Raw genomic sequence first — 27862 nt, forward strand, 5'->3', positions numbered from 1 at the left:
AGTGACAAAATGGAGACACTGAGGAAATGTCAGATTATCATTTACCATCTGCCACACTGTAAAAAAAATTGTAATATAAAAGTATTTTACTGTGTATTTTACAGTTTTGTACTGTTCTTCTAGAATATCATTAAATTCACATAAATAGACTGTGATTTAACATTTCAAATGTAAATCAACATAAAATCACTGTAAATGTAATAAAACATAATTTTCTTGTTTTTTTTAAATGTATCTGTCTGTACATATGCATATTTAGATTGTTAAAATACATTCACAAATGTATCATAATTTCACAAATATTTGTCCGTTATTTGAAAGATTGAACTGTTAAATTCAAACGTAATGCTATGGAAAAATCTATAAAATGATTTGTATAAACTTTTTTTTTTTACACCAAATAATAATAATTATTATTGTTATTTAGGGCGATGGTGGCTCAAGAGTTGGGAGTTCGCCTTGTAATCAGAAGGTTGCCGTTTCGAGCCCCAGCTCGGACACTCTCGGTCATTTTGTCCTTGGGCAAGACACTTCACCTACCACCTACTGGTGATGGCCAGAGGGGAATTATAAAGTAGAATTGTAAGGCGCTTTGAGGGTCTCAAAGCGCCTCCTTTGCATATATAAGTTAACATGAAATTTCAGACTTAAAATGACAAAAAGTAACTGTCTTAGTCTAAATGATTAACTTAACTCTCCAGCCCTGTCTCCAGTTCAGTAACTTCAAATATATGCTTCACATATTCATAGTTTTTTCCATGTCTAATTCATTAAAAGTTTTTCCTTGACCTTAAACAGGGTGTAAAAACTGCCTTCCTGCGTCACAGTCTGCAAAGATATTCTAACCATATAATGGTCAACATGGTGAGATATTTTGGAGCCAATGGGCAGCATTGCTGCCATTTTGAAATGTCCATGAAAAACTTCAAATTTTCTCTGTCAACAACTTATTCAATTCAATCTTTATTGGCAGACTTCATGTCCATAAAAACAAGACAAAAAAAACACACACACACAACACTCCCCCCCCAACACAAGGTATAAACCATTAAATATATATATGTATATAAATAAGTATCTAAAACATTTGTAAAAAAATATAAAACCATAATATACATAAAACACAATTACTTAAAATAAATCAATAAATACACAAACACTTTAACCAGTGCTTTCTGAGACTGGATGAGTAACGGGAACCACTCAGTGTCGGATCTGTGAGTGCTAAAATTATACTGTTACTCGAACCATCCAGTCGTTCTCTAAAATTGAACATTAGCTTCCTTAAAAGTGCTTTAAAAGTCCAAACACCCACAGCTACAAACATCTGGCTGGCACTACCACTTCTAGGTATCCTGCAAAGGATTCTCATCGCATCATTATATGCAACATGCAGCTTCTGCATGCTACATTGTTTGTAGGATGACCACAAGGGGGCAGTATATAGCGGTGTGCAATACGCTTTAAACAAAGCCACTTTAACTGGAAGTGAACAAAAGCTGAATTTGCGTGCAATAGTATTTGCCTGCACATAGAGCTTACACCGTTGTCTGTATATGTCATCATCATCATTCATTTGCTCAGTAATAAAGTGACCGAGGTATTTCACCTTTTTATGAACTTCAAGAGTTTTTTGTGCCAGTTTAAACAAAGGGAAATTTAGCTGTTTATCCTGCTTGGTTCTACATATCAAAACAGCACTTTTAGCAGCATTGTACTCAATGTCATATTGCACACCATATTCAGTACAGACATTAAGAAGATCCTGTAACCCAGCACTGCTTGGACTAAAAACAACCAGGTCATCTGCATACATAAGATGATTTATCAGTGCTTTACCTAATATACACCCAGTGTTACAGGCTCTCAGTTGTATGGACAAATCATCAACATACAAATTAAATAAAATTGGAGACAAAATCCCACCCTGTCTAACACCATTGCTGACACCAAAGGGGGCAGAAATACTGCTTCCCCATTTAACCTGCATGTTCTGATGAGCGTACCAGTAAGAGAGAATCCTCACGATGTACTGAGGAACTCCCCGTCTCTTCATTTTATCAAAAAGTTTTCTGTGGTTCACTCGATCAAAAGCCTTAGAGGCATCAATGAAAGACATGAGAACAGATGAATTTTTAGCCCTGTACAAACTGTACAAATCATGCTATTGTCCTTTTTTTTGGTGTAGTGTATTGAATTAGATGATTGAAGTCTGAAGCAACAAGGTATATTGGCCGTTTATTTATTTAGCAAACAGGGGCGTCAGTGGCATGCAGAAGCCACAACAGCCTGAGGGCCCTAACAAAGAAAAATAGACCGAACACAAATTTCTCTACTTTTTGTGCTAAGTTTATTTTTTTGGTCAAATACTATTGTGTGAAGACTACCAAAATGCTTGTTGATACTGAATAATTCGATGATTTGCACATTCATAGGGAACATCTAGTAAAACACATATGATCTAGGAGCTAAAGACAAGACTCCTAATAAAAAGAGAGAGAGTGATAAGACGCAGAGTCAGAGGTATAAGAGAAAGTGACAAGGAGATAGAGAATTTATCGCTACGACCACTTTTCTACTACTAGAAGCCACAGAAGTTGTCTCCTTTTTTTTTGTCTCCAGAGCATATGTTAAAAACACCACATTCATATTTCAGTGTTTTCAGTGAATATTAAAAGCACAGTGAACACTCAAAAGTGTGTTTTTTTATTTGTCAAGGTCAGAGCTATTTATAGAAGGGTGTTACCAGAAAAGCACTACTCTGTGTCCATTATCACCAGGCCTTGTTTCTTCCACTCTACACTGAGTGTGTGCTCTTGCTCCAGTTCCCAAGAAACTGGGCTTGGGGAAGGTGTGGGTGGGTTAGCGTTTACATGATTTAAAGCGTACACACAATAAGGCGATCTTCTTAAAGGTGTAACTGAAAATGGTGTACTCTGGCATTCCATAGATGAATGTGCTCCTTCTAAATTGCAATTGGCTGTCTGTTGTTGCCATGGTAACAGTGACTGGATGTCAGCCTTAATGCTGAGTTTTCCTGTGTGTTTATTTCAAGACACATCGTCTCACTAGGCTGATAGCAGGGGAGGCAGAGAATTGTTGCATTTAGGGCAACAGGGAAGTGCTACACCTGTGAATTTGTAGGAAGATAATATTAAAAATGTGCATGCTACATACAAATTGTTGGTTCTTATTTTTTTAATGCTGAGTAATCACCTTTGCCTCTGTGTGTCTCCTGTAGAGAACTGATGAAGAGGCAATAGTGGACCGCGGGGGCACACGCTCCATGCTCACCACCAATTTTGAGAAGGAAGAACTAGAAGGTAACATCACTAAGTGATACTGAACATTTGCTTGATACAACAGAGGCCAAAATATTCAAATGTTTATTCCCAGGTGACTCAACAACTGCTCACACCAACATTTTCCATAACACTGATCAATTATATCTATCATTTTCATGTGTTATATAATATCAATGTAATATATAAAAGCTACAACATAGCAGTGTTAATCATAGCAGAGCCTAGGAACACCAGAAAAGCCGTATATAATATCAGTCCACCTGTCTAAGTCAGAATCAGAATCAGAATCAGAAACTTTATTGTCATTGTCATGAGAACAACGAAATTAAGAATGGTCCCCGATCATTGCATCATCCCTAGCAATATCAAAATATAAATAAAACAATAAAATTCAATAAATAAAATAGATAGAATACTTAAAATACTAATAAGATATAACAGTAAAACATTCACATACATTCCCACACACATGCTTCAGACCGTGCATAGATTAACACAAGAGTGGCGTGATGGACATTTTTTTGTAGTATTCAGATGTGTTATTGCAGTTGGATAACAGCTGTGTTTGAGTCTATTAGTCCTTGCTCTGATTGCCCTGTACCGTCTGCCTGAGGGCAACAGTTCGAACAGGGAGTGGCCAGGATGTGAGGTGTCTTTTATGATGTTTTGGGCCTTTTTAAAACAGTGGGCGTTGTGTAGAACTTCCAGTGTGGGGAGAGGGCAGCCAGTGATCTTTTGGGCGGTGTTAATGATCCCTTGGAGTGCTTTCCTCTGAGCCCCTGTGCAGCTAGTGTACCAGATGCATATGCAGTAAGTTAGAACACTCTCAATGGTGGCTCTGTAGAAGGACACCAGCAGTCTCTGTGTGATGTTATTCCTCCTGAGAATTCTCAGGAAGTACAGTCTCTGTTGGGCCTTTTTCAGCAGCTCGGAGGTGTTCACACTCCAGGAAAGGTTCTCCTCTATATTGACTCCCAGGAAGCGGAAGCTTGCCACCCTTTCTACACAGTCCCCATTTATGAATAGTGGTTGGATCTCTGCCTTTTTCCTTCTGAAGTCTATTATGAGTTCTTTGGTTTTTGAAGTGTTGAGGAGGAGGTTATTGGCCTTACACCATGACGTCAGCTGCTCCACCTCGTCTCTGTACGTAGACTCGTCTCCCTTGGAAATGAGCCCCGCCACTGTGGTGTCATCTGCAAATTTCACAAAGATGTTGCTGTGGTGGCGAGGAGTGCAGTCATTTGCAACATGTCATTGCAAATGGATGTTGGATTTTGATGTGAGTGCTGCTGCATCAAAGAGCACAAGGTCTTTTCTCTGCACATCTGCTTGCATCAGCATTTCAGATGACATAAAAGAGACAGAGGTGCAATTTCTGCACCAAACAGCATCCTGAATAGACAACAAAGTTCAAAGGGTTACAAAAGGGTTTCCTTTTTGTAAAAGTGGACTTAATTTTTGTTTAAAAAGAAAAACCTTAATAAATCCACAGGGAAATATCAGCAAATAAGAAAACATCTTAAAAATGCAAAAAGATCAGTACTCCATGACAATCATATAATGTAAGCAGACCAAACCTTGGGTTTAGTCCAAGAGGATCTGGAACAGGCTCTCTGTTATGATATGTTTAAAAGTCATTAACTTTATAGTGCTAAGTAGCATCGCATGTTAAGACAAAGACTAACCTGACTATGTTAACAACAATGAGAGAATTGAATGTTGACTCACCAGTTTTAGTAATACAACTGTCCCCATATCTATTTTTGAATTTATTACCTTTATTATTTGACATTTTTCTTCTGCTCTTGCTCTTGACGAAGGCGGTCGCACTTTTCTCCTCTCCGCCTTTCCCTTAGCTTCCCTGCTTAGCCTCTTATGTCCTTGTCTAGTCTCGTGTTTTTTTGTATTACTTTTCCCTGGAACACTCTCTCACAGTCTGTTCTCTAAAACCTAAAAGAGGAATTATGGATTTGATCAATTGGTCCCTAAATGCAATTGACACCCCTTTCTCAACGAGAAGTTTGGGCTTGGGTGAGCCTGAGTGCTGAAGATATCTACCTATTCGGAACCATGGTAACAGGGTTCTGGCTGATCGGAGCTGGCTTGGCCCTGACTTATCGAAGAATTAAGAAAGCGGAACCGGCTGTTTTTTTTTGTTTCCTGTTCTCATGCTGTCCTCCCAGGAGCCCAGCATGAGTAGAGGTCTCTTTTTTTTCCTCTTGTACTTTCCCATTGTAGTGTATATTTCAGTGTTTTTTTTTCTGTAACGCTACCAATCTCCGACCTGTATCCCCATGTGATGTCTGTGTCGTGTCCTATTTCACTGCAGGCCAACCTGCACGTGGCGAATAAAGCCTTGATTGATTAAAGGTAGTGAACATTACTCATACTAACGTGCTAAACCTGTAATTTTGCAATACAAGTGTAATAAAAAAAACCCCAAAACAACCCTGATGTATTTACATGTTTAGTAAGATGACCAAAGACAATCTAAACTAGGTGAAAATAGGCAAAATAATGTGGGTACATGAAATAATTTTAGAAAGCAGCATACAAGACAAAGGCCTGTTAGGAGGCAAATGGTGAAAATAAATGTACATTCATACCGAGAGCATTAAAGAGTTTTCTGTGCAATAGTCAAACAATAGAAAGCTTTGGTACACTCAAAAGATGAGTTATTACTGAAGCAGAATTGGTTCCCCGTCAGCATCCACAGAATTTTTGTTACCAGGCAACGTGGATCTAGGTAGCTGGCAGAAATGTCAGTCTTTTATTCTGACACTCTGTCAGTGAGGCAGTACTTTCATCTCAAGGACCCGCATCTCTGGATGATGGTTTCCATAATTACTTTATTCTTGTCTGTTGCTGTGGTAACACAGACTCTTCAAAAAGCAGGAAAAGAAGATCCTCTGAAGTTATGTCACTGCATAACTCCTCCTACTAGATTAGTTCTAGGAGAGTTAATTATGTGTATTACATCACTGTTAATAGATCCAATTCAAATACAAAATTGAACAATATCTCAATAGAAAGTATTCCCTTAATGTGTTAAGTATGACCCCTATTCTAAAAAATTGGAATGTTGTGTGAAATGTAAATAAAAAAAATATGAAAATATGAAAAGAATAATATGAGCTTGTTTTGAATTTAAATTTGAATTTGTTTGCAGCAACATGTTACAAAAATATTCTTTCAACAAGAGTCGTAAACATTTGGGAACTAAAGAGATCATCAGTTGGACCTTTTGAGGAGGAATGTTATCTCATTCCTGTCTGACATTCTAGGACTCTAGCTGCTCAACAGTCGTGGGTCTTCTGTCATATTTTTGAAAGGTCCGGACTGCAGGCAGGCAATTCAAATCCTGGGCTCTTCAACAATGAAGCTACGCTGTTGTAAAAGGTACAGCGTGCGGTTTAGCATTATCCCTCTGAAATATGTGAGGCCTTTCCTGAAAAAGATCTTGACTACACCAGAGAAGAGCGGTGACGTTTCTGTTCACATGTTACTTCTTCTTTGGATAACAAAGCTTGTGGATAACATGGTGGACTGTTTTCATGAACAGCAATTTCTAGAAGTGATCTTGAGTCTATGTAGATATTTCCATGACATAATCATGGCTGGGTTTAATGCAGTGCTGCTTTAGGTTGAGAAGATCATGAGCATTCAATATTGACTTATTAGTGTCCCTTACACACAGAGACTTCTCTAGAGTCTCAGAATCTCTTGAGTATATGATATGCTCTATATGGTGACATAGTCACAGCCTTTGCTGTTAATGAGCATTATTCTGAAAGCTCTAGATTTTTATAGAGTGGTAAATCTCTTCCACTTTTACTTAAGAGAAGCTCAGTTAACTTAATTAGGTGCAAAATGTTCCTCCGGTTATTTCTTTATCACCGCTTACTTTTTGTAATCTTTTGTTGCCCGGTCCCAACATTTTTGAGACATGTTTGCTGACATTAAATTCAAAATCAGGATGATATAACTGTTCAAAGTCAAGGAGAAATTTCGCCACCACCTTCCCCTTTTTCACAAGGGAAACATGGTCTTTTGATAAGCTGATGTCCTCAGTAATCTCTGTCATCGCTCAGGAGCTGTTGAGGATGGAGGACTTTCAGCACTGGGTATCTCACCTGCAGCTGGATGTGAGATGTCTTCTCAGATGTATGCCTGATAGGTCTCTGTGAGTGGGGAGACCCAGAAGTGTTCGCTGTTGGTGACCACTTGGATGTGGTTGTTATGAGGAAAACTCTGACAACAGGTGCTTCATTGACTGGGTAGGGGGGTATTTTCAAGAGAAGGACCATAAATGGCACTTGTTTGAAGTTGCTCCTTCAAACAAATATGTGGAGGACAGTTTTTCTGGCTTTGAGCTATTTCTTGCTGCTTCTGAAAATTGTAATGTCTTGTTAAGGACGTCAATGCAACAGCAGTGGTGTATATAAACTGTCAGGGAGGCTTTCTCTCGGTGACATTACACAAGTTGGCTCACAGCCTGATTATGTAGAGCAGCAAACAACTCTCATTAAGTGTGACGCATGTTCCTGGTGTGTTGAACACTGGAGCGGATTTGCTCTCCAGAGGTTCTCTACTCTACAGGGAGTGGTGACTCAATCCCAAAATAGTTTACCAGCTGTGGGACAAGTTTGGTAAGGCGTCCGTAAATCTGTTTGCATCATGCAATGAATTATTTTCTATAAGAAACGAGGGCGAGGACACAAAATCTCACCTCACCCATGGCTGAATGTGCTGCTACATGTGTTTCTCCCTTTCAACCTCAGGGAGCAGTGACTGTCTCTGATTTTAATTGCTTCTCATTGACCCAACAGGTCATGGATGACCATCCATGGCCTGTTGGGTCAATGAGAAGCAATGAGCCTGTCTGCTCCACAACCAGCAGTGGCCACTGCCTTTGTGACTCAATCCCAAGAGGGTTGAGGGACTTAGCGTCACAGAGACATAGGCAGCTTTTTCAACCACATCCAATGCAGTTAGTTCTCAGGGCCTGGCATGTGAAAACTTGAATTTGAATGAGTCTGTTCTTCTTCTGTGGGTCATTGAGACCATTCAGAGTGCAACAGCTCTTTCCACATGTTCACTTTATGGTGTGTATCTTAGATATGGTGTTCAGATAGTGCTCAGTTCCAAAGCTGTTATGCTTCCTTCAGGATTTGCTAGATAACATGTATTAAAATGTATTTGGCTGCAATTTCAGCCTGTCATGTTGGCTTTGGTTCTGCACCAATTGGTCAGAATTCTCAGATAAGGAGGTTTATGAAGGGAGGCCACTAGCTGAGGCCTCCTGCCAAGCCTGTTTTTCCCTTGTGCGATTTACTGACAGTTTTAGAGGCACTTTTAGAGCTGCCTTTTGAGCCTTTAGAATGTCTTTACTTAAAGGAACTTTCACTCGAAACACTCCTATTGCTGTCTAGATAAAATCCGATGTTTCTGTATCCTATGCCTGCCTTCGTGTTTAAGGATAGGGAGTCTACCTATAGCTGTCCCACACTGGAGCTTTTAACTTTTCATCTCCTGTTTTTTGCTGATGAGAGCCAGACGTGGCTTCACTTTGCAGTGTCTGAGCTTAAAAATGTAACCAGAACTAAAGGGTTTAGGAAAAGCAACAAACTCCTTCCTGGGATCCTTCTTACAGAAGGAATCATGTGTCCCTCCAGTGGTTGCCACACTGGAGTGCCAGGGACTGCAGCCTCCTGTGTACCTGCATGCACATTACACCAGGAGAATACCAAAGGCTAGGTCACGCACCTTTTTTAAGAGTGTTTCTGTTGGGGACATCCATACAACTGCTAGCTGGGCAACCCCACACACATGATTTAGGTTTTATTGCATTGATGTTACCGCACCCTTGTCACACTTAGCATGTTTACTATTATTAGCTGCATGCTGACTTTAGTCTTGTTGACTTTACTCTGCAATATTCTATATTGCATAAAATTTGGAGCAACACTGAAAGGAGTTCCCAGAAATACTTGTTTCATGTTTGATTAACATTTGATATGAAATTATAGCAAGCAGCTGCTTTAGGAAGTTACTGACATTAGGAATATATTCTGTAAATGTATATTTTACAGAATTTTGAATATGAATATATTTGAAATAATCAGCTATTTTAGCTATTTTAAATAGTCTCCAGTTGGCATCAAAAACTGAGATATATATAAAGACTATCTCTAATCAAAGAAAACTTTGCAATGTCAACAAGTACAAGAGGTTGCCACACATGACATGAATAAACTGAGAACATAAACTGTACTGCTTCTTTAGAGGCCAAGGCAGTTGTATGATAAGACTGCAAAACCCAGCAAAAGCCAATCAGAATTACTTTTGTCAGTAGTCACGTAATCCTACACATACATGAATACACACCCATGGACTTGAGGATGTGGACGCTAAAACACAGCATGTCACACAGCTGAGTGAATTCAGGCTGAGGCTGACTGAAAGCCAGTGAGATGTGGCAACAGAAGAAAAGGAAAAGAAACATCCTATGACATCAGCAGTAGTTTAGGCCTGGAGGACAAGTGCTATTTTTGTAAAGTCCTTCACTTGTGAGACTTGCTCATGAACTCTAAAGCTCTCTTGCTTTCCTGTTATGTGTTCCTCAGCTGCCTAGGTCCTGTCTGTTCATATATGAAATTTCCTGCATATGCACAGTCATTCTCTCCTCGGCTTCTGACATGCATAATTCAGTCAATGCTGAGAACAGTTTGCATCGGCAACGGTACATGCTCTGTTAAGAAGATAGCCTCCAAACTACAAATCTATTCTGACCTGTCGTTCATTTTCTCATTGCATCCTCTGAGATCTAATTTTTTCTCTGGATTCCTATTGGTGCAGGGTGTGTACTCTGAAATGATCTGATGTTACTGTGCTCCTAGATGATTCATCTTTTGTCTTTTCATTGCTTAAATCTGATTAGTATGCTGTGATGAGATTAGGCATGTATCCAAGCAAGTGAAAACAATTCAAGGCAATCACTGGGATATTTTTATCTGACAAAATATACAATATACAGTACCGAAAATATACAGTACCGAGTTTTTCTGATAATCAATCAGATATGTATAGGAAGTGTATTCACACTTCAACTGTACATTGCAAATATAATAATAAATAATCTTTCCTCCTATATTAAAAAATACACATATCCTGAGGATTTAAAATACTTGTACTTGTACAGTTGAAATGTTGTGTTGAAATGCACACAGTTTTCACATGAACACTAATTTCAAATGCATACTTTCACTTTAATTCAGCATGTATACTGTTACAAACAAAGTGATATATTTAATGGTTGCTAATGATAAATTATTTATGAATGAAATAACCTTTTTTACAGTGGTATGCAAAATGGGTTTGATCTTTTCCTCTAAAGGTGAATGCCAGCAAGAGTGTTGTTTTTTCAGTAAAGTAGACATGTAAATTTGTACAAAAGTGCTAGTGCCTTTGATGGGTTGATGAAAACAGTATAACCAACCACTTTCCCTTGTGTCATCTTTCTGGTGAGAAAAAAATGACTTAAAGTGATGCTCCTTTGACGCACCCTATTTTGTGGCTCCCTAGCATCAAATTTCATGGGGTATATCCATGTGGTGTCACATTATGCCGGACAATGTGGCGCCTCATACGGTGGTGAAGCCAAATAAAGAGAACAGCGTGTGTAGAAGTATTGTCTGTGTCCGGACACAGAGCTGAGAGCCGGCAGGAAGGCAGCAGTGGCCAGGCAGCTCGATTGCAATAAAAGAGGAGAAAGTCAGCTCGCATTATCTTCTCACTGACCCTGCGGATGCGCGCGTACATACACATGGACATTAGAAAAAGGCCTTTGTGCTACATTGTACAATATCCTTTCACAATCTCCCTTTCATTATCTGTTCTGTATTTATTTGATGAAAGTAAGTAATTACAAAGATATTATAATGTCAAAATCATTTCAACTTGTGCAAAGATGACCAAAGACCCTAGAGGTAGTAGTTCGTTAAATAATGTCTTTGTGGTTTTTACCTAACAGACAATGGCATTTACTTCTCTATATTACTGGGCAAGTTGAGCATTGTTATTTTTATTTATGTACAAGCTACAAGCTATGATAGCTTGTTTTTATTATTTTTTTCTAGACCCGTTTTTGAAATATGATATAATAATATAATTTTCTTTATTAAACCAGCATTTGTGACAGTTAAAAATATGCCAGTATGGGTTCTTTTTATATGCATAAAAATAGGCTAAAGTCTAAACTCAACACTGCAATTCTATATGTGATTTACTTCTACTTGGGAATGAAAGGTCTATAAGTTGAATTAGATGATGTGCATTGGTATATTTAACCAATGTACTCATTCAGCTGCTGTCCTAACACATGTAGCAACCTGTAGAAAAAGGTTTAGGTAAAATAATATTTACAAGTTTTCCACAAAGTTTACAGCAAATGACTCAAAATACGGTGGCTAAAGGCTAAAGGATGTTTTCTTTTCACTGGAGTACCACAAGGATTGTTGCTCAGTCCCATTTTCTTTGTATTCTACACCAGGTCTTTTGTTTTATTTATCTGTATGGGTGACCTCTGTCACAGTTATCATGCTAATGATACTTAGCTTTATTTCCACAGGATGTACGTACCCCCAGTTGTGCCAGGGATCTAACAACATTAATAAAATTTCTGCCACGTTTAAATATAATATAATATATAATATATAATAATTAGTTTACCCAGATGGTAAAAGTGTTTGGTTAGGCAGTTATAGAGTAATGTAAGACTGCACAATGCAACCCAGCTGTTTTATTTTGCATTTTGATTTTGAAAAGATAACAGATTTTACATGAATAATTAAAAACATTCACTGAAATAATCAGGACATTTCCTGATAAATAAAAGTTTGTCTCTAAGAATTAAACTTGTGACATTTTGGGCTTTTACTGAGCTACTTCTTAATCTTGCCACATCCCACATTGGCAGTATTCCTGCGTATGAGTCACTGGTGAGTGACTCACCGATTAGGTCTGTAAAATTTTAGATCAATGACACAGCTAATCTTCATCTTTTTCCATCTTTTCTCTAGGTCACCGCACTCTATACATTGGGGTTCACGTTCCTCTAGGCAGGAGGTCGCACCGACGACATCGTCACCATGGACACAGACACAGGAAGAGGTCCAAAGAGAGGGATTCCACAGCTGAGGATGGAAGAGAATCCCCATCACACAGTAGGTTTTGGTTCTAAAATGCTGATTTAGATTACACATTTTTACAGAACCTGGGTTATGTGCTTCTAATCCATGTCTTCCAGTGGTATTCAAATTCTTAATTTCTTTGGCTTTTTTCTTCTTTTCTGTGCTTGTCTTCCACCTATCAAACTTGCTGCAGCAGACACACCAGCTCAGAGGGTGCAGTTTCTGTTGGGGACTGAGGATGGCGATGAGGAACACATCCCCCACGCCCTGTTCACTGAGCTGGACGAAATCTGCCTCAGGGAGGGTGAGGATGCTGAATGGAAGGAGACAGCAAGGTATGCCTTTGTATTTTTTCTCCCCTGTTGTGCTTGAGACTTTGAATTGTTTCTATCTAAATAAAAGCTTATTAAATTGATGTGGCCAGAGGACTATGAGTTAGCAATGTGATAAAACATAATGTACACATCAAAACTAAAAGGAAAATACAAGGAAAAATCGAGGAATTTTTTTGTGTGTTTTCTTTTGGTTGCAGGTGGCTTAAGTTTGAGGAAGACGTTGAGGATGGTGGTGAGCGGTGGAGTAAACCCTATGTAGCCACTCTGTCTCTACACAGTCTCTTTGAACTTCGCAGCTGCATCATGAATGGCACTGTGATGCTGGATATGAGGGCAAACTCACTGGAAGAGATTGCAGGTAAACACTAGATGAAGTGATTTTTAAAAGGGTTTATGCGACCTTCATGGCACAAAAACATGCAGCAGGCACATTTGTTCAAAATCTACATAATAAAAAAAAAACAACCCCCAGCTAAAACCTCATCTTTAGACTCGTGTTTGGTTAACTTTTTGTTTTTATGTTGGCTTTTGTTGTGAAGCTCTTCGTGGTGTTTCTCTTGAAAGCTTCTTTGCTCAAGTACTTAATATAATCGAGCCACTCTCCCAGTGTCAAGCTCTATTTTTGGACCACACTTTGTCAGTCTCTGGTACAACAGTTTTCTCATGTTCCTTCTTTCTGATGTTGCTTGTCAGTTGGGATTTCCACACAGTTGCCCTCTTCTGCTCCTTGACAGCCACCTCTGTGTCTGGTTGCTGGTTCCTGTCTGGAACTAGAAGTCCCACAGGAACTTTGTGCTGGTGTTCTCAGCCACTTTTGATGGCATGTCCCATTGGGACATGGGGATTTCTAATCCATATGCAGCAAAGATGTTCCTGTACAATATCCCAGTGACTTGGTTATGCCTCTCAGTATATGCTGTCCCAGCTTGCATATTACTTCCTGCTACTATGCCTGCACAGACTTCTGCTTCTGTGCTGTGCTTCATGCTAGCCTTTTCCATCCACCAATAGAATGTCTTGATGTCAGCCACTGCCACTATCCATGATTAAGTACCAAATCCACCCTTTCCTGATCCAGATGCTCCACATGCTCTAGGCTTAGCCTCACTTGCTCTTCTGACTGTCCCTTGTTTCAGAATTGTGTGCCAAAGCTTTTGTTGCTCCACACCTCTCTGAAACTTACTACCATTTTACCTCTGCTAGCGAAACTCTATTACATAATTTAAATCTAAGATCATAACCCAACTGTTCACAGCATATCACATGTATTTTTTTTATTTTAGCTGTTAATTGTGAACACCAGTGTAGTCTGTTCATTTGCTAAAGCAGAGAGATCCAAAGTGTAATTAAATAAATATTGTCTTCTTTGAATGATTGTTTAAAAAAAAAATGAAACCAAGAAAGAGACTATTGAGTGAGCTCCATTGATTCATATCAACAGAGAGAGCGGTGCACTGAGCTGCAAATTCATTAAATCATCTCAATAGAAACCGCCTGCTTGACTTGATCCTCACTCTAACAGTTTACCCACATTGTGCGCAAACAGAATGAAGGAGTATTTATACTGTACAATACTTGACTAGCTGGCACGTTCCATTTCACATTGACCAGCACCTTTAAATCTACAGTAACCAAACACATCACAGTTCAGAGGTTACTCAGGATGAAGGATGAAGAAACTTTCCTTAATTTTAATTGTAGCTTATACTGCTGTAGATGCCATATGTTGTAATATAATGTTCATTCAGTGGTTTGACGTTTTGATGATCTGTTGATCTCATTCTCTTTGGGATATTTATACCAGCAGCACTACTCTGTTTTGGTCCTGGCAGATGGCCGCCCCTCCCTGAGCCTGGTTCTGCCGGAGGTTTCTTTTTATTAGGGAGTTTTTCCTTCCTACTGTTGCCAAAGTGCTTGCTCATAGGGGGTCATATTATTGTTGGCTTAATGTATGTATTATTGTGGGGTCTACCACAACAACAAAGTGCTGTTGTCGTTGTGAATTGACGCTGTATAAATAAAACTGAATGGAATTTTAGGATTTTTCCTACATTGATAAGATTAGGAAATGGATTGTCATCTTTTTAACCAACCAGATGACAGGTTGCTGTATAACCATGATATGACCTCCAATTGAGTTTAAGTTGTTGTGTAGCAATTACACTCTTTTTTAGCAGGCCTTCATGGTACAACTCCTCACTGTAGTCTGCTTACTGATCCAACTCTCAGTTCTAAACCTATACTCAAGCAAATAATTTTAATTTCTATTTGCCATTGGCTTTTATACATTTTATTTTGCAACTGCTTATTAATTTGTGATCTTTGCATCATTTCCTGTTTTTGTATATTAAGGTTAGGGTCTCTTAATTATTAAAATCACTGATTTAATGGGTTTTATTGGGGTGGAGTCCAGGTTAGCATGCACCATAATATGCCAGAAGAAGTTCATCCACAAGGACAATACAGAGGACCATTTGATCTGCTTCAAACTGCGTTTTAGATTTAGAGGTCTTCAAACTGAATGCTTTATCTGATTGTGGTAAAAACTGTTCTGCTGCACAAATCTATTGTATGTAACCTGGTTTGGTGCGATTAAATCAGGTCATTTTTTGTTGGAATAATCAGCTTAGTATTACTGGCTGCCACACAGCACCGGACACCAGCAGCCTTTGTGAATTCAACCATTTTAAGGGGTATTGCGTTAAACACAATGGCGTTTGTGTGTGTTTTCTTCCCTAGACATGGTTCTGGATCAGTATGAGGCATCTGGCCCTGTAGGTGAAGATGCCAGGAGAAAGATCCGTGAGGCTCTTCTCAAACAACACCATCACCAAAACCACAAAAAACTGGCCAACCGCATCCCTATTGTACGCTCCTTTGCTGATATTGGCAAGAAGCAGTCTGAGCCTCACTCCATGGACAAGAATGGTGAGCACAGAACATGTACAGGACACCCACACATACACCTGTCTGTAGATGAGACTGCAAGCTTTTCTGTACTCTGTAATGTCCTCAGCTACTCACGTGTTGATGTTGTAAACAAATATATGCAGTATGTTTCTGTTTAATGCTATTATCCTTTGCATGACGATCCAATAATTATCCATCTCGACATGCTGTTTTACTGCTGTTTGATATCTCATTTTCTCCTCTTGTTTGTGTTTCTCCATGTTTGTGTATGTCTTTCTTCCTGTCTGCTGTATTTTGCATGCATGTGTGCATGCGTATATTTAACTTACCCAGTAAATGGCCTCTGTTATCACACTTTAAAATCTCCTAAATGTTCACCTGAAAAAACACTCCTGACGAGCACTTCACCCAGAAAGGCCTTTTCTTATAGGGCTTGTAGGCAGCGTGTTTCTTGTGTGTTATGCTTGTCCACTCCTTCTTCACCTTTGAGTTCCTGCAGGGGCTTTGATCACATGACTCCAGACATGGTCTTTGGTGAAAACAAAACCACATGTCTTAGTGTCCTTTAGGCAGTTGCACAAGGCTACTGCCCCATCTCACTGGAAGACACAGATCAGAAAATCTGCACGGGCAACAAGATATCCTGTAGGCTGATTAGAAAGTCTGTAGACAGTAGTAGTATAAAAAGAACGTGCTAAGGATAGGAGAGTAACATTGTGATTGGTTGGATATGGCTGGTTAATAATCATGACAAAAAAGAAAAGAAAAGCTCAGCATTCTTCAGTTCAAGCAGTTTTCTCCCTGTCCAAGGCTCACTGTCAAAATGTTCTTCCAGCTTTTCTACTGTTGAGGCTTCAAAGTGAAGCAATATAAAGAGTTGAAATGTTTATGTTGTTGCGGTTTTGTGAGTTTTTCCACATCTGGGAATAGACTTAACTGAACTGAAGAATCACAAAAGTTTCTATAATACTCTCCCCTCCTTGTCACTGTCATCAATATGTTTGTTAAACAGAAACCATAAGAACTTGTAGAGCAACTCTAAAAAATAGTCAGTAATGACTAACTGCAGTAAATGCTCACTAGTCTTTATTTTGCTGCTTTTGGGGATCAGCTTTTATAAAGAAATCTTTGAACATTTCTTTATAAAAGCTGGGAAATACACTTGTGCTCCTTTTTGGCAACTGAATAAAACACGGACACTGCTTTTGAATAAATGATATGCTAAAATGATTCCTTTAAAGGAGGAGTTCAGCATAATATCATTGTTACTTCTGTCTGTTAAAAATGAGTCCAAAGCCCACAGGCTGTTATCTTCCCTTGTCGGAAAGGCTGGAAACAGTGAAACAACTTGGATTATAAATGTTACAAATTAATATGTTAATTGTAGATTAAATAAATAATGTATAGCGCATTAATCGGTGGGCTTTATCAAAATGTGGTGATGGGAGTGTTGTAGGCCAGGAGCCAGCTGTAAGCCACACTAGTTTCCATATTAAAGCTACAGTTTCTTAGCTATAGTGTCGTATCGAACAGATATACATTTCATTGCTGGAACTCCTTTAAAAGCAGCACCATAGCACACTCACTTAAAGAGTTGACATTCTGAGCAAGGCATATTTTTAGCTTTTTTCTTTAACTGTTTTCATTAACGCCCACAGTTGCAAGGTGAAATCTTTGACTTAAATAAAACAAAATGAATAAGGTGCTTTAAATGAGCACTGGTTAACTGATGCACATAAATCTGAACTGGAAGTTAAAGATTGCACCTTATTTTAAACTCTCTTTAAACAGTCTAGCAACAATTTATATATTGCGCTTTAACTCACCGGGTACACTCTGAAAATGGGTACAATATTATTTGTTTCATCACTGGGGCTAAAGCTTTTGTCCTCAATAAAGACTCAGCACCTACAACAAAAGGGACCAGTGCTGTAACCCTTTTTCAGAGAATGTAACTGTACCCTGTAGTCACTCCCTGGAAATCTCTGTCTTTGTGTGGGAAAGAGGTATTGGGATAGGATGAGCCCCTGTGAAAACTGATGTTGGTTTCCTGCTCTACCTGACAGGGCAAACAGTCTCACCTCAGTCCCAGCCAGCCAACAATGAGGGCAAACAGGACGTCAGCCGAGAAAACAGCACTGTTGACTTCAGCAAGGTTAGCTACCAGACCCACCACTGATCCTGCTGTTTATCTACGGGCATTGATAGCTGGACACATAAGTAGTGCTGTATATTTAACCAAGCCTGGGTTACATATGAAATCACAACCTTCTTACCCTGGGAAACTGAGTGGAATTTAACAGGAGTACTTCTTTCTTCTCAAAGCCTGATTCTTGCTGTGTTGTTGATTCTCATTTATAAGACGTTCAGTACGACTGCATCTACATCACTGTGTTTTTAAAGCAGACCAATAAACATTTTTACTTTATAATAATGTAGTGGTTTTCTTTTTCTTTTACAGATTGACCTCCACTTCATGAAGAAAATCCCACCTGGTGCTGAGGCATCCAATGTGCTGGTAGGGGAGCTGGAATTCCTAGAGCGCCCTGTGGTGGCCTTTGTCCGCCTAGCTCCTGCTGTACTGCTTAATGGCCTGGCTGAAGTTCCCATCACCACCAGGTAATAAACAAATTGTTGGCAAAGCCCTTAACTTGCCTCTGTCTCCTTCTTCCTTTATTCTGTGCGAAGGCTGGATAGATGAGCCGGTTAACCTTTGAATTTCTCATTAAAAAAGGATTTGACTTTTACCAAAAACCTTTTGTTCTTTGTCTTGTGCAGGTTTCTTTTCATCTTGCTTGGCCCTCTGGGGAAAGGTCCACAGTATCATGAAATTGGCCGGTCTATTGCTACACTGATGACTGATGAGGTGAGGCAAGAATCTGAAGAAAGTAGCAGGTGTTTAATGCTGTGTTTTAGGATATTTTAACTCTTGCAGTGATTCTAGGCACAGTGAGATAAAATGCAAAAAAGCTTTCTAGATTATAGGTTTTTACTATTAAAGTGGAATTGCTTGTATATGTGAAGTAATGTTTAATTTAATTATCATAAACATTATCTCCTTAGTTGATCAAATACAGTAGAGTAGGAATAGGAACGCAAACTGCAATCAGGATAGTTCCAATTCTAAAAAGTTGGAATATTATGTAAAATGCGAATAAAAACAGAATGAAATGGTTTACAAATCTCATGAACCAATTTTTATTTTTTACAGTTAAAAAATAGAAAACAAAAATTGCATAAACTACAACATTTTAACATCTTACTCTCTAATGAAAAACATTAGCTCATTTTTGATTGATATAAACAATTTCTCAAATCAAACAGGTTCTCAGTCATCCAGGTCATCGTAGTCAAAGGAGCTTGGAAAGAAAAGCGTCTGGTTATAATGGTTCAGGTCTCAGACAATTCTTTGAAGAGTCTGATGTACATTAAAAATGTGTAAGTTCAGCCAGACTGAGGAAAAATGGCTGTGTGTTCTAAAACTTCAATTCGTCTAAACTGCATTGTGAGCATTTTGTGGGAAGCTTTATTCCAAACATTTTTTGTAACATTTTACAAATATGTTTATAATACACACATTTGTCTTTTGTTTTTAGCTGTCATACTGTCATGCCTTTTAAGTCAAGGAATCACATATTTGATGGGCTGAGGCTCACCACTCTGTAGGAGAAGCTTTTTACATGGATAATTTTACAAAAGCATCCATCCATCCATCCATCCATCCATCCATCCATCCATCCATCCATCCATCCATCCATCCATTTTCTAGAAAATCATGCATTGCAAGTTTAAGATGTCAAGATTAAAGTCATTGGAATGGAAAGTGTTAACTAAAGCATCTTAAAGTTGTTCTCAGTAATGGAGTAAGTGTCTTTTTCCAAATCTGCCTTAACACATACCATGATCCTTGGGTGGTTTCTTAGTTATTCTGGGTCAAATACTCACATTTGTATCCTGAACCTAGAAAAATCAATGTGAGATTTGCTTTCTGTTCTTATACGTGATATTAGTGTAGCTTGGGGAGTTGAGAAGCTTCAATAAATAAAGCCCAACTACCCACTTCAGGGTTGCTTTTCTATATCTGAGCCTGACCTTTGACTTATGTCAAAAAAGCAAGGAAAAACATCAACAACAAAAAGCCTTTGGGAATCAGTAAAGTATGAGATGAAAACCTTGACAGGAGATTTCCCACAGTATAGCTATGAGCTAATGTTACATGCCATCATCTGAGCCAGATGTTATCTCTTTTTTTCCCCTTCTCTGTTGGCAGCAGTCCTTTGGGATGCATGAAAACAGAAGGCAGAGATGTTAACCTACATCATATATGGAAATGGATTGAATGTGTCACTATGATTTGCTTTCGTGCCAGTGCAAGCAAGAATGATACTGTTTTTCATATATTCTTTGGATAAAAAAATAAACATTAGACAACAGAAATTGGAGCATGAATGTGTCTTATTCCTCTGTAGATTCACTTTGGATGCTGTTGTTGTGAATGAAGTTAGGTTATAAATAATAATTTGCTGACTGTATGGCTGGTATGCTATATGAGTTTACATTTCATTAGGTTATATTTAATCTGCCTCTCCGCAGATTTTCCATGATGTTGCTTACAAGGCCAAAGACAGGAATGACTTGGTGGCAGGCATTGACGAGTTTCTGGATCAGGTGACAGTGTTACCCCCAGGAGAGTGGGACCCCTCCATCAGAATAGAGCCCCCTAAAAATGTGCCCTCCCAGGTAAACAGTGAGTAAAAATGACAGTTTTTTGGGACTTTAATCCGAGCACCTATGCAGAGTTTTAAAGTCTGTGTGCACATAATGATTTTTTTTTCACAAATATCCGTGAGTCCCTTCTGTGACCTACTGCCTGACAAGAATTTTTAAACATCTGTGTTCTCCTCTAATCTCTACTGCATTGTACTCTGTGCTTTGATGCGACTCCCCAGGGTTCTGTTCTCAATCCTCTCCAAAGCATTAGTTATTTCCCTCCATTAGTTATTCTGGTCTACTCTGAAAAGAGAGAGGCAATCTTGAAGGGAAATTTTTAGTCATACAGAAGAAACATTTTGAAAAAATACAGATGTTGTTTCAGGTATTGTTTTCCATTTCTCTTTTATCATTAGGCTCCTGCAGTGGATTAATGACAGACCACTGAGCAATTAGATTGTTATACTGATGAGCTCAGAACATGATCCATAAGAATTTAATTATTTGACTTTTTAAAATTATATTGTACCAAATGCAGGCTATTTGGTGGAGATTTGATTCCAACTAAGAGTTATAGTGATGTGGGCAGCAGACAGCTGACTGACAGTGATCTTAAACACACAGGAAAAGCGGAAGATTCCCCCAGTTCCCAACGGAGTGACAGATCTTGGAGAGTCTGGGGAGCACGGAGGGCATGGTGGCCCAGAGCTCCAGCGCACTGGGAAGTAAGTGTCAGAGAGAAAGATCATGATTTGCTGTGTTTTGAGAGCCCTGATCTCTCAAAACTCCTTTTTGTGCCTGGAACCTTCCTGTTGCCTGTGAGCCTCCTTCCAGCCCTCAAACTGTAAATTTAGTTCTCTTAAGAGGCAGTGCCCTACTTGCCTATTATTCCTCATACATCAATTCCACACTGAGACCTTTTGTTTAGGTTCTAATTCATTATCAGCTCATACAAATAGTGTGCTGTGACTTTGACCACCACCACCAAAAGAAAAATCTTCATCTGCTGTTTAAGAAGATTGGAAGCTTCCTGCACCTTTCTGCACTCCGTCCTGGATGTGTCCATCTTTCTGTAATTATTCCTGGATGTGTCCATCTTTCTGCAGTCCTTCCTAGATGTGTCCATCTTTCTGTAGTCCTTTCTGGATGTGACCATCTTACAATTTTGTCTTAGAGTGTGTTGGTGCACTTTTGGAAACCCTTATGTTTAGTAGAAATCCAACAACAAAAGGCCATTTGGGTTCAGGTTGGGCAGGCCAATCCTCCCAGTCACATCCTTGTAGGTCAAATCAGATGGGACACCTTCCATCTGTACAGTCGTTTGACGTATAAGCACTGATGCAAGAATTCAGGGAAGCATACCTCTCATCCCCTGGGGATAAGACTAACATATAGACACTGAATCCTGGAGAGGCCGACTGTACGTAGCCAATACCTTGGACTCCTTCCTCACCAGAGGGATGATGTTTCATCTAACTAAAGCCAGTTTCAGCAATCAAGCCGCCAAGGGCCCCATGCTTTATTTATTTACCTTATTTTATTAATAGTTTTTTAATGCTCTCTGAAGTCTCAGCAATGAACACCTAATAATATAAGCATGAGATCTCAAAATATAAATTTCGTTTTTACTTTCATATGCCTTCAAAACTGTTTTTGAGATTAGATGAGATTTAAAGAAGGGATTAAAAATGAAGAATATCATCTTGTTATCGCCCCAGAAAAAATCCCTGATGGTAACAAATGATTCAATTTATTGCCATCAGGAATTTTTTTTAACCCAAGCTTGAAAGAATAAAGTGAGAGTGCAGCACCCAGGAAGGGTTTAGCGGCAGAAGAGTGAGTGATGTACGTCTGCTTAGCTGCGGTATACTGCGGTACAGACTCTTATGCCAACTAAGATTGGCTGGAAACCCAGGCTCAGCTATCTGGCTGCTTAGCCTGAAATAAGAACAACAGCCCACCAACTTGCGCGCTTGCCACACCAACCACTTCCAGATTGTTCCCCACCATCCCAGTCCACAGCAGCAGTAGAGCCTGCTCATTGTGATTGAAAGTATACAAAGATAGAGCCATGAGTCAACACAATCACTCATATGGATGCACGGAGGTACAGTAATTTTAGTGTTGGTGCCCTGAAAATAACTTGTTTAAAGGCATGTTGATGTTCTTATGAATCTTACAATATCTTACAATAAGATGTAAGATAAGTTGCTCTTTGTTACCTTTATGCGTATGTGCAGCTCTTTCATAAAATCCCTTTTTCTCCACAGGTTTTGTGGTGGGTTGATCTTGGATGTCAAAAGAAAGGCTCCTCACTACCTTTCTGACTACACAGACGCTGTCAGTCTGCAGTGTCTAGCCTCATTTCTCTTCCTCTACTGCGCCTGCATGTCCCCTGTGATCACCTTTGGAGGACTCTTGGGTGAGGCTACAGAGGGGCGTGTGGTAAGATCATTGTTATTTTTTTCCTCAAGCCTTTATAAACACGCCCCAAAAGCATCTCTTTACATTCAAGAAGAATATACACAATCATCTGCACACCGCATCAAACTCAAAGCCTTTGAAACCAGTAGATGAATGAAGGAAATTGAAGGATTTGATCTCATCAAAAATTTTCTTTAAGCACCATCACCAGGTCAAAGCTCACATGTCCTCCTTTATTTAGTTTTATGACAAAAATGATATTACTTTGAGAGACAGTTGGATCCTCCAGATCACATTCATGCATCTCCAGCTATGTGCTGGTAGCCCATAGTCAGATTGGATAAATGACCAGTTTATTGGTGCTTCCGGCCAAAAGCGCACAGCTACAGATGTTCTTTATATGCAGTGAGATGTATTTTTAACACATATCCAAAGCAGTTTCAAAACAGTTTCTAAAGATGACTTTACTGATGCTTCTGTGTAGCAAAGGTTTTTATTGGACACAGGCACTGACAAAGCTCTTTGGCTTTTTTTCCCCAGGCAAGCCTCACTTATGTTGTCTGACTTCCTGTTGGCTCCTTGCATGTGTGAACAGGATAAAGTTAGCGTTATAGCTTATATGATAGTAAATGCTGATTTAAACTAGAATACTCCAAATACAACATGTGTTTGACTAAATGAATCAGAGCATTATTGCGTGTGTTTCCAGAGTGCTATTGAATCCTTATTCGGGGCTTCCATGACTGGAATAGCCTACTCTCTTTTTGCTGGGCAGCCTCTCACCATCCTGGGCAGCACAGGGCCTGTTCTTGTCTTTGAGAAGATCCTCTTTAAGTTCTGCAAGTAGGCTATTCACTACACCTTTGTGCTTCTTTTATACACTAATGTTTCTGTTTATTTGATAGGTGTGTGTGTTTTATGCTTCAGTTGAAATGTCATATTGAATTATGTATCCTGCTTTTCTGCCACTGCTATGTTTTTCTGTGTTTTTTGTGTCCGTCAGGGAATACGGCCTCTCCTACCTCTCCCTGAGGACCTGTATTGGCCTGTGGACAGCCTTCTTCTGTCTGCTGCTGGTAGCCACGGATGCCAGCTCGCTTGTCTGTTACATCACACGCTTCACCGAGGAAGCTTTTGCTGCACTGATCTGCATTATCTTCATCTATGAGGCCCTGGAGAAGCTACTTCACCTGGGGGTGCATTACCCCATCAACAAGAACAACAACCTTCAGAAACTCACGTTGTACTCGTACGTACATTTTAGTTACAGCTCATGCACGGTGTGCTTAACTCAGCACATGTGCTCAAGTCTTTTGCTGTGTCAAGAAACGGCAGATGGTACAGCACTGTATCGGGCATGCTGTTCATTTTTTTCAGACATGGATTGTGCTTTATGATGAATAATCCCATGTTGAGTGTGTGTCAGGATGGATCATCGTGCTTTAAGCTGGCTAGTGGCTATGTCAAGCCAAAAGCTCCTTCTGTGAGTTTCTATTCTGGTGTAGTGGACAGCAGGGTAGGCTGACATTTAGTTTCGATAAATGCCAGCAGAATGAGTTAAGCTCAGAAAAATGTTACCAACAACTCCACACAGTGTTTTTACGACATATTATGAGTGAAACAAGCATTCAGTGAGGCTTAAGCATTTTAACTTTGAGAAACTCTAGTGTAACACTAACAATCACAAAAAAATAACAAATCCAAGGAACCAATCTCACCAAGTTTTAGACTTAGAAGACAGTTTATTTAATGTGATGAATCATTTAAAAGATGAACCAGGATCCAGGTATGAAAAGTGAAGCCATTTCAATTTCATTTGAAATTGAAATGGCTTCACTTTTCAGTTTCAGTTTTATTTTATTTATACAGCCCTAAATCACAACAACGGTCACCTCAAGTAACTTCAGATTGTAAGGTAGATCCTACAATAATACATACAGAGAAAAACCCAACAATCATGAGCAAGCACTTTTTCTGTTAAAACTCCCTTTTAACAGGAAGAAACCTCCAGCAGAACCAGGCTCAGGGAGGGGCAGCCATCTGCTGTAATCGGTTGGGGTGAGAGAAGGAAGACATGATAAAGACATGCTGTGGAAGAGAGACAGAGATTAATGACAAGTATGATTTGGTGCAGAGACGTCTATTAACACATAGTGAGTGAGAAATGTGACTGAAGAAGAAATACTCAATGCATCATGGGAATCCCCCAGCAGCCTACACCTATTGCAGCATAACTAAGGGAGGATTCAGGGTCACCTGGTCCAGCCCTAACTATATGCTTTAGCAAAAAGGAAAGTTTGAAGCCTAATCTTGAAAGTAGAGATAGTGTCTGTCTCCCGAATCCAAACTGGAAGCTGGTTCCACAGAAGAGGGGCCTGAAAACTGAAGGCTCTGCCTCCCATTCTACTTTTAAATACTCTAGGAACAACAAGTAAGCCTGCAGTGTGAGAGTGAAGTGCTCTAATGGGGTGATATGGTACTACAAGGTCATTAAGATATGTAGAAGTCTGTACAAAGAAAACATCTAATTCTAAATGAATTTATGATACCTGTAAACACTTTTCCTGGTTTCTAGTTTCAGGTCTTTTAATAGAGAATGATATTCATTTTGTAACTTATGACCACATTTACTTAAAAAATTCAACGGGTTTGATGCGTTTTATATTAGGTCAAAGGGTCAGTGGTGGAGGGCTGGGCAATAGGAGATAATTTGTGTATGCTTGGATGTGTACAGTTACATCTCAGCCATTTTAAGCTGTACATTGATATTAATGTCGTATTCTACATTTGCTTTGCTACGTCATATAAAAGCGACTAAAGATTAATTTCATTCAATCCTTTAGTTGACTTTAAGGTCTAGAAAGGCTCTTTTTTTCTTTAAGAAGAAATCATGGCCTTCTCTGCTAGGTGGCGCCAGAACATATTAAATACAAATACACAAAATACACAGCCACCGCTAATGAACTGCAGATAGAGTATATTTATCTTGGCCTGTTGTGTTTACTCAAGAAAATTGAATCTATTTATCCTCCTCCTATAGATGTTCTTGTGTGGAACCTAGGGACCCCAGCAATGAGACTCTGCACTTCTGGGACGAGAGAAACATCACTGCTTCGCAGGTCAACTGGACCATGCTGGAGGTCACGGTAAGAATAAAAATTATAGCAAAACACTTGCATACATACATATATATGTATATGTCTAAAATAATGCCTGATGCAGAGGAGAAGAAAGGCCGGACCTAGAAAGAAACTGTTCATTCAGCAATGAAACATAACACCACACATGTTGTGTTGTACTTAGCCCTTACTTTGTTACATAAACATAATAAGACTAGGCAGGGATTAGGATCATGTGGGCAGTATTTTATGGTATCTAGCTGTGCAAAATGAGGGTGCAGATGCAGTGTAAGGGATGATGTCACTTATCAATCACGCTGGTGGCAGCGCGCTGCACCACTCCTACACATGTTAGATGTGGCAGTCAGGTGAGGCCTCTGCTGTATGCAAGTGATGAATCATGCACTACAGGGATAGTAAAGAAAATGAGCAGTGAATGTGTCTGACTTTTGGTAGTCAGAATTTTCTAATTCATTAATGACACTGACATCCATCATTGCCATTATCCCCACTGTAACTCTAATCATTTTTTATTGGCATCATTATCCCTGCTTTCCTCCTTCTCCTGCTCACACCCTGTTTCTCACCATCACCGCCATCATCATCATCATCATCATCATCGTCATCACTGTGTCCTCTGGGGTCAGTAGGAGTGCGAGATGTTACATGGGGAGTTTGAGGGGAGCGCCTGTGGTCCCCATGGCCCGTACATCCCTGACGTCCTGTTCTGGTGTGTGGTCCTGTTCTTCTCCACTGTCCTTATGTCTGCTTTTCTCAAGGAGTTCAAGACAAGCCGGTACTTTCCAACCAAGGTACATATGTTTTATCCAATTTATTTTAAATGTCTGTATTTGGTAACTTATGCTGACATCAGTTGGTTGTGTTAGGTTCTCCACAAATACTGTGTCCTATGTTCAGTTTCTATGATTCATCAATGCGATGATGTGCATGTGTGGCCTGATGCTGCCACACTCATCTGTACTGTCCTGGCGCCACCTTGTGGTGATAAGTGCTGCACTGTAGTCTGGATAGACAGGGGTGCACATAAGTGGCCCGCAGGTGCGCATTTGCTGTCAAAATAAAAGACGCGCACCAGATAAGAAGTTGCAATGCTCATTCGCGTACATATAAAAGGCACTGTTTTTGTCTGCTAGAGTGGGATTTTTACATATGCATATTCTGCACCACATCTCTGTGCGTTCATCATTTGTTTGAAGCCAGCTCACCTCCTGCACTTCTTTTGTGGTTCGGACTCCTTCTGACATTTCTTTGGAGGTGGAGGAACACCAAAGTAATTGCTTAAAGGAGCTTGCTTCTTCAACATCTTTAAGAGTCTGTCCTCCTCCAGAAAATCTTATGTACACAAACGCGCGTTGCAACTTCATGTGGATTGAGGTCAAAAATTAGATGAAAGATCTGAACTCTGTAGTGATGGAGTTAATTAATTAATTTAATGTAAGAAAACAAGCCTTACTGACTGTCAAAACAGAACTTGAGCCATTATAATGAGACCCTTTAAAATATATAGACAAGAAGTAATGTTTCTCATTCTAGATAAAGCGATAGAGACCACATGTTCCAAAAACAGCATAAACAGCATCTAGTTAGCACAGTATGTTGTACTGTATGCAGATCTTAGTTTTTGTAACATACTTCTGTCTAAAGATTGTGTGTCTTGTTTCCTTTAGGTGCGGGCCATCATCAGTGACTTTGCAGTCTTCATTACCATCCTCACTATGGTGTTAGTAGATTATGCCCTGGGTATCCCCTCACCTAAGTTACAGGTTCCCAACAAGTTCAAAGTAAGTCCACATGAATCTCACACAAGCTGCTGTTTACATCAAAATTGGACATTGTATTGGACATTT

At 39.4% G+C, this 27862-nt stretch overlaps 1 protein-coding gene across 3 annotated transcripts in view; it reads left to right on the forward strand.

Annotated features, from left to right (window-relative positions):
* LOC146681495 (sodium-driven chloride bicarbonate exchanger-like) overlaps positions 1-27862 on the forward strand; it is a 58950-nt gene that overhangs the window by 24561 nt on the left and 6527 nt on the right. For 2 of the 3 annotated variants that reach the window (XM_085449780.1, XM_085449778.1), the window contains exons 3-18: positions 3242-3323; positions 12386-12529; positions 12690-12831; positions 13029-13189; positions 15571-15759; positions 17808-17896; positions 18203-18360; positions 18520-18607; positions 20335-20481; positions 21076-21176; positions 22722-22896; positions 23585-23718; positions 23879-24124; positions 25916-26021; positions 26645-26806; positions 27683-27796. In XM_085449780.1, the coding sequence (XP_085305906.1) occupies positions 3242-3323; positions 12386-12529; positions 12690-12831; positions 13029-13189; positions 15571-15759; positions 17808-17896; positions 18203-18360; positions 18520-18607; positions 20335-20481; positions 21076-21176; positions 22722-22896; positions 23585-23718; positions 23879-24124; positions 25916-26021; positions 26645-26806; positions 27683-27796 (2238 nt within the window). The remainder of the gene's footprint in view (positions 1-3241; positions 3324-12385; positions 12530-12689; positions 12832-13028; positions 13190-15570; positions 15760-17807; positions 17897-18202; positions 18361-18519; positions 18608-20334; positions 20482-21075; positions 21177-22721; positions 22897-23584; positions 23719-23878; positions 24125-25915; positions 26022-26644; positions 26807-27682; positions 27797-27862) is intronic. The other variant, XM_085449779.1, reaches the window with a different exon arrangement.

This window comes from Copadichromis virginalis, linkage group LG23 (genome assembly GCF_057382275.1).
Source record: "Copadichromis virginalis isolate Kocher_CV1m ecotype Utaka linkage group LG23, C_Virginalis_male_GT1.1, whole genome shotgun sequence".
Classification (NCBI taxonomy): domain Eukaryota; kingdom Metazoa; phylum Chordata; class Actinopteri; order Cichliformes; family Cichlidae; genus Copadichromis; species Copadichromis virginalis.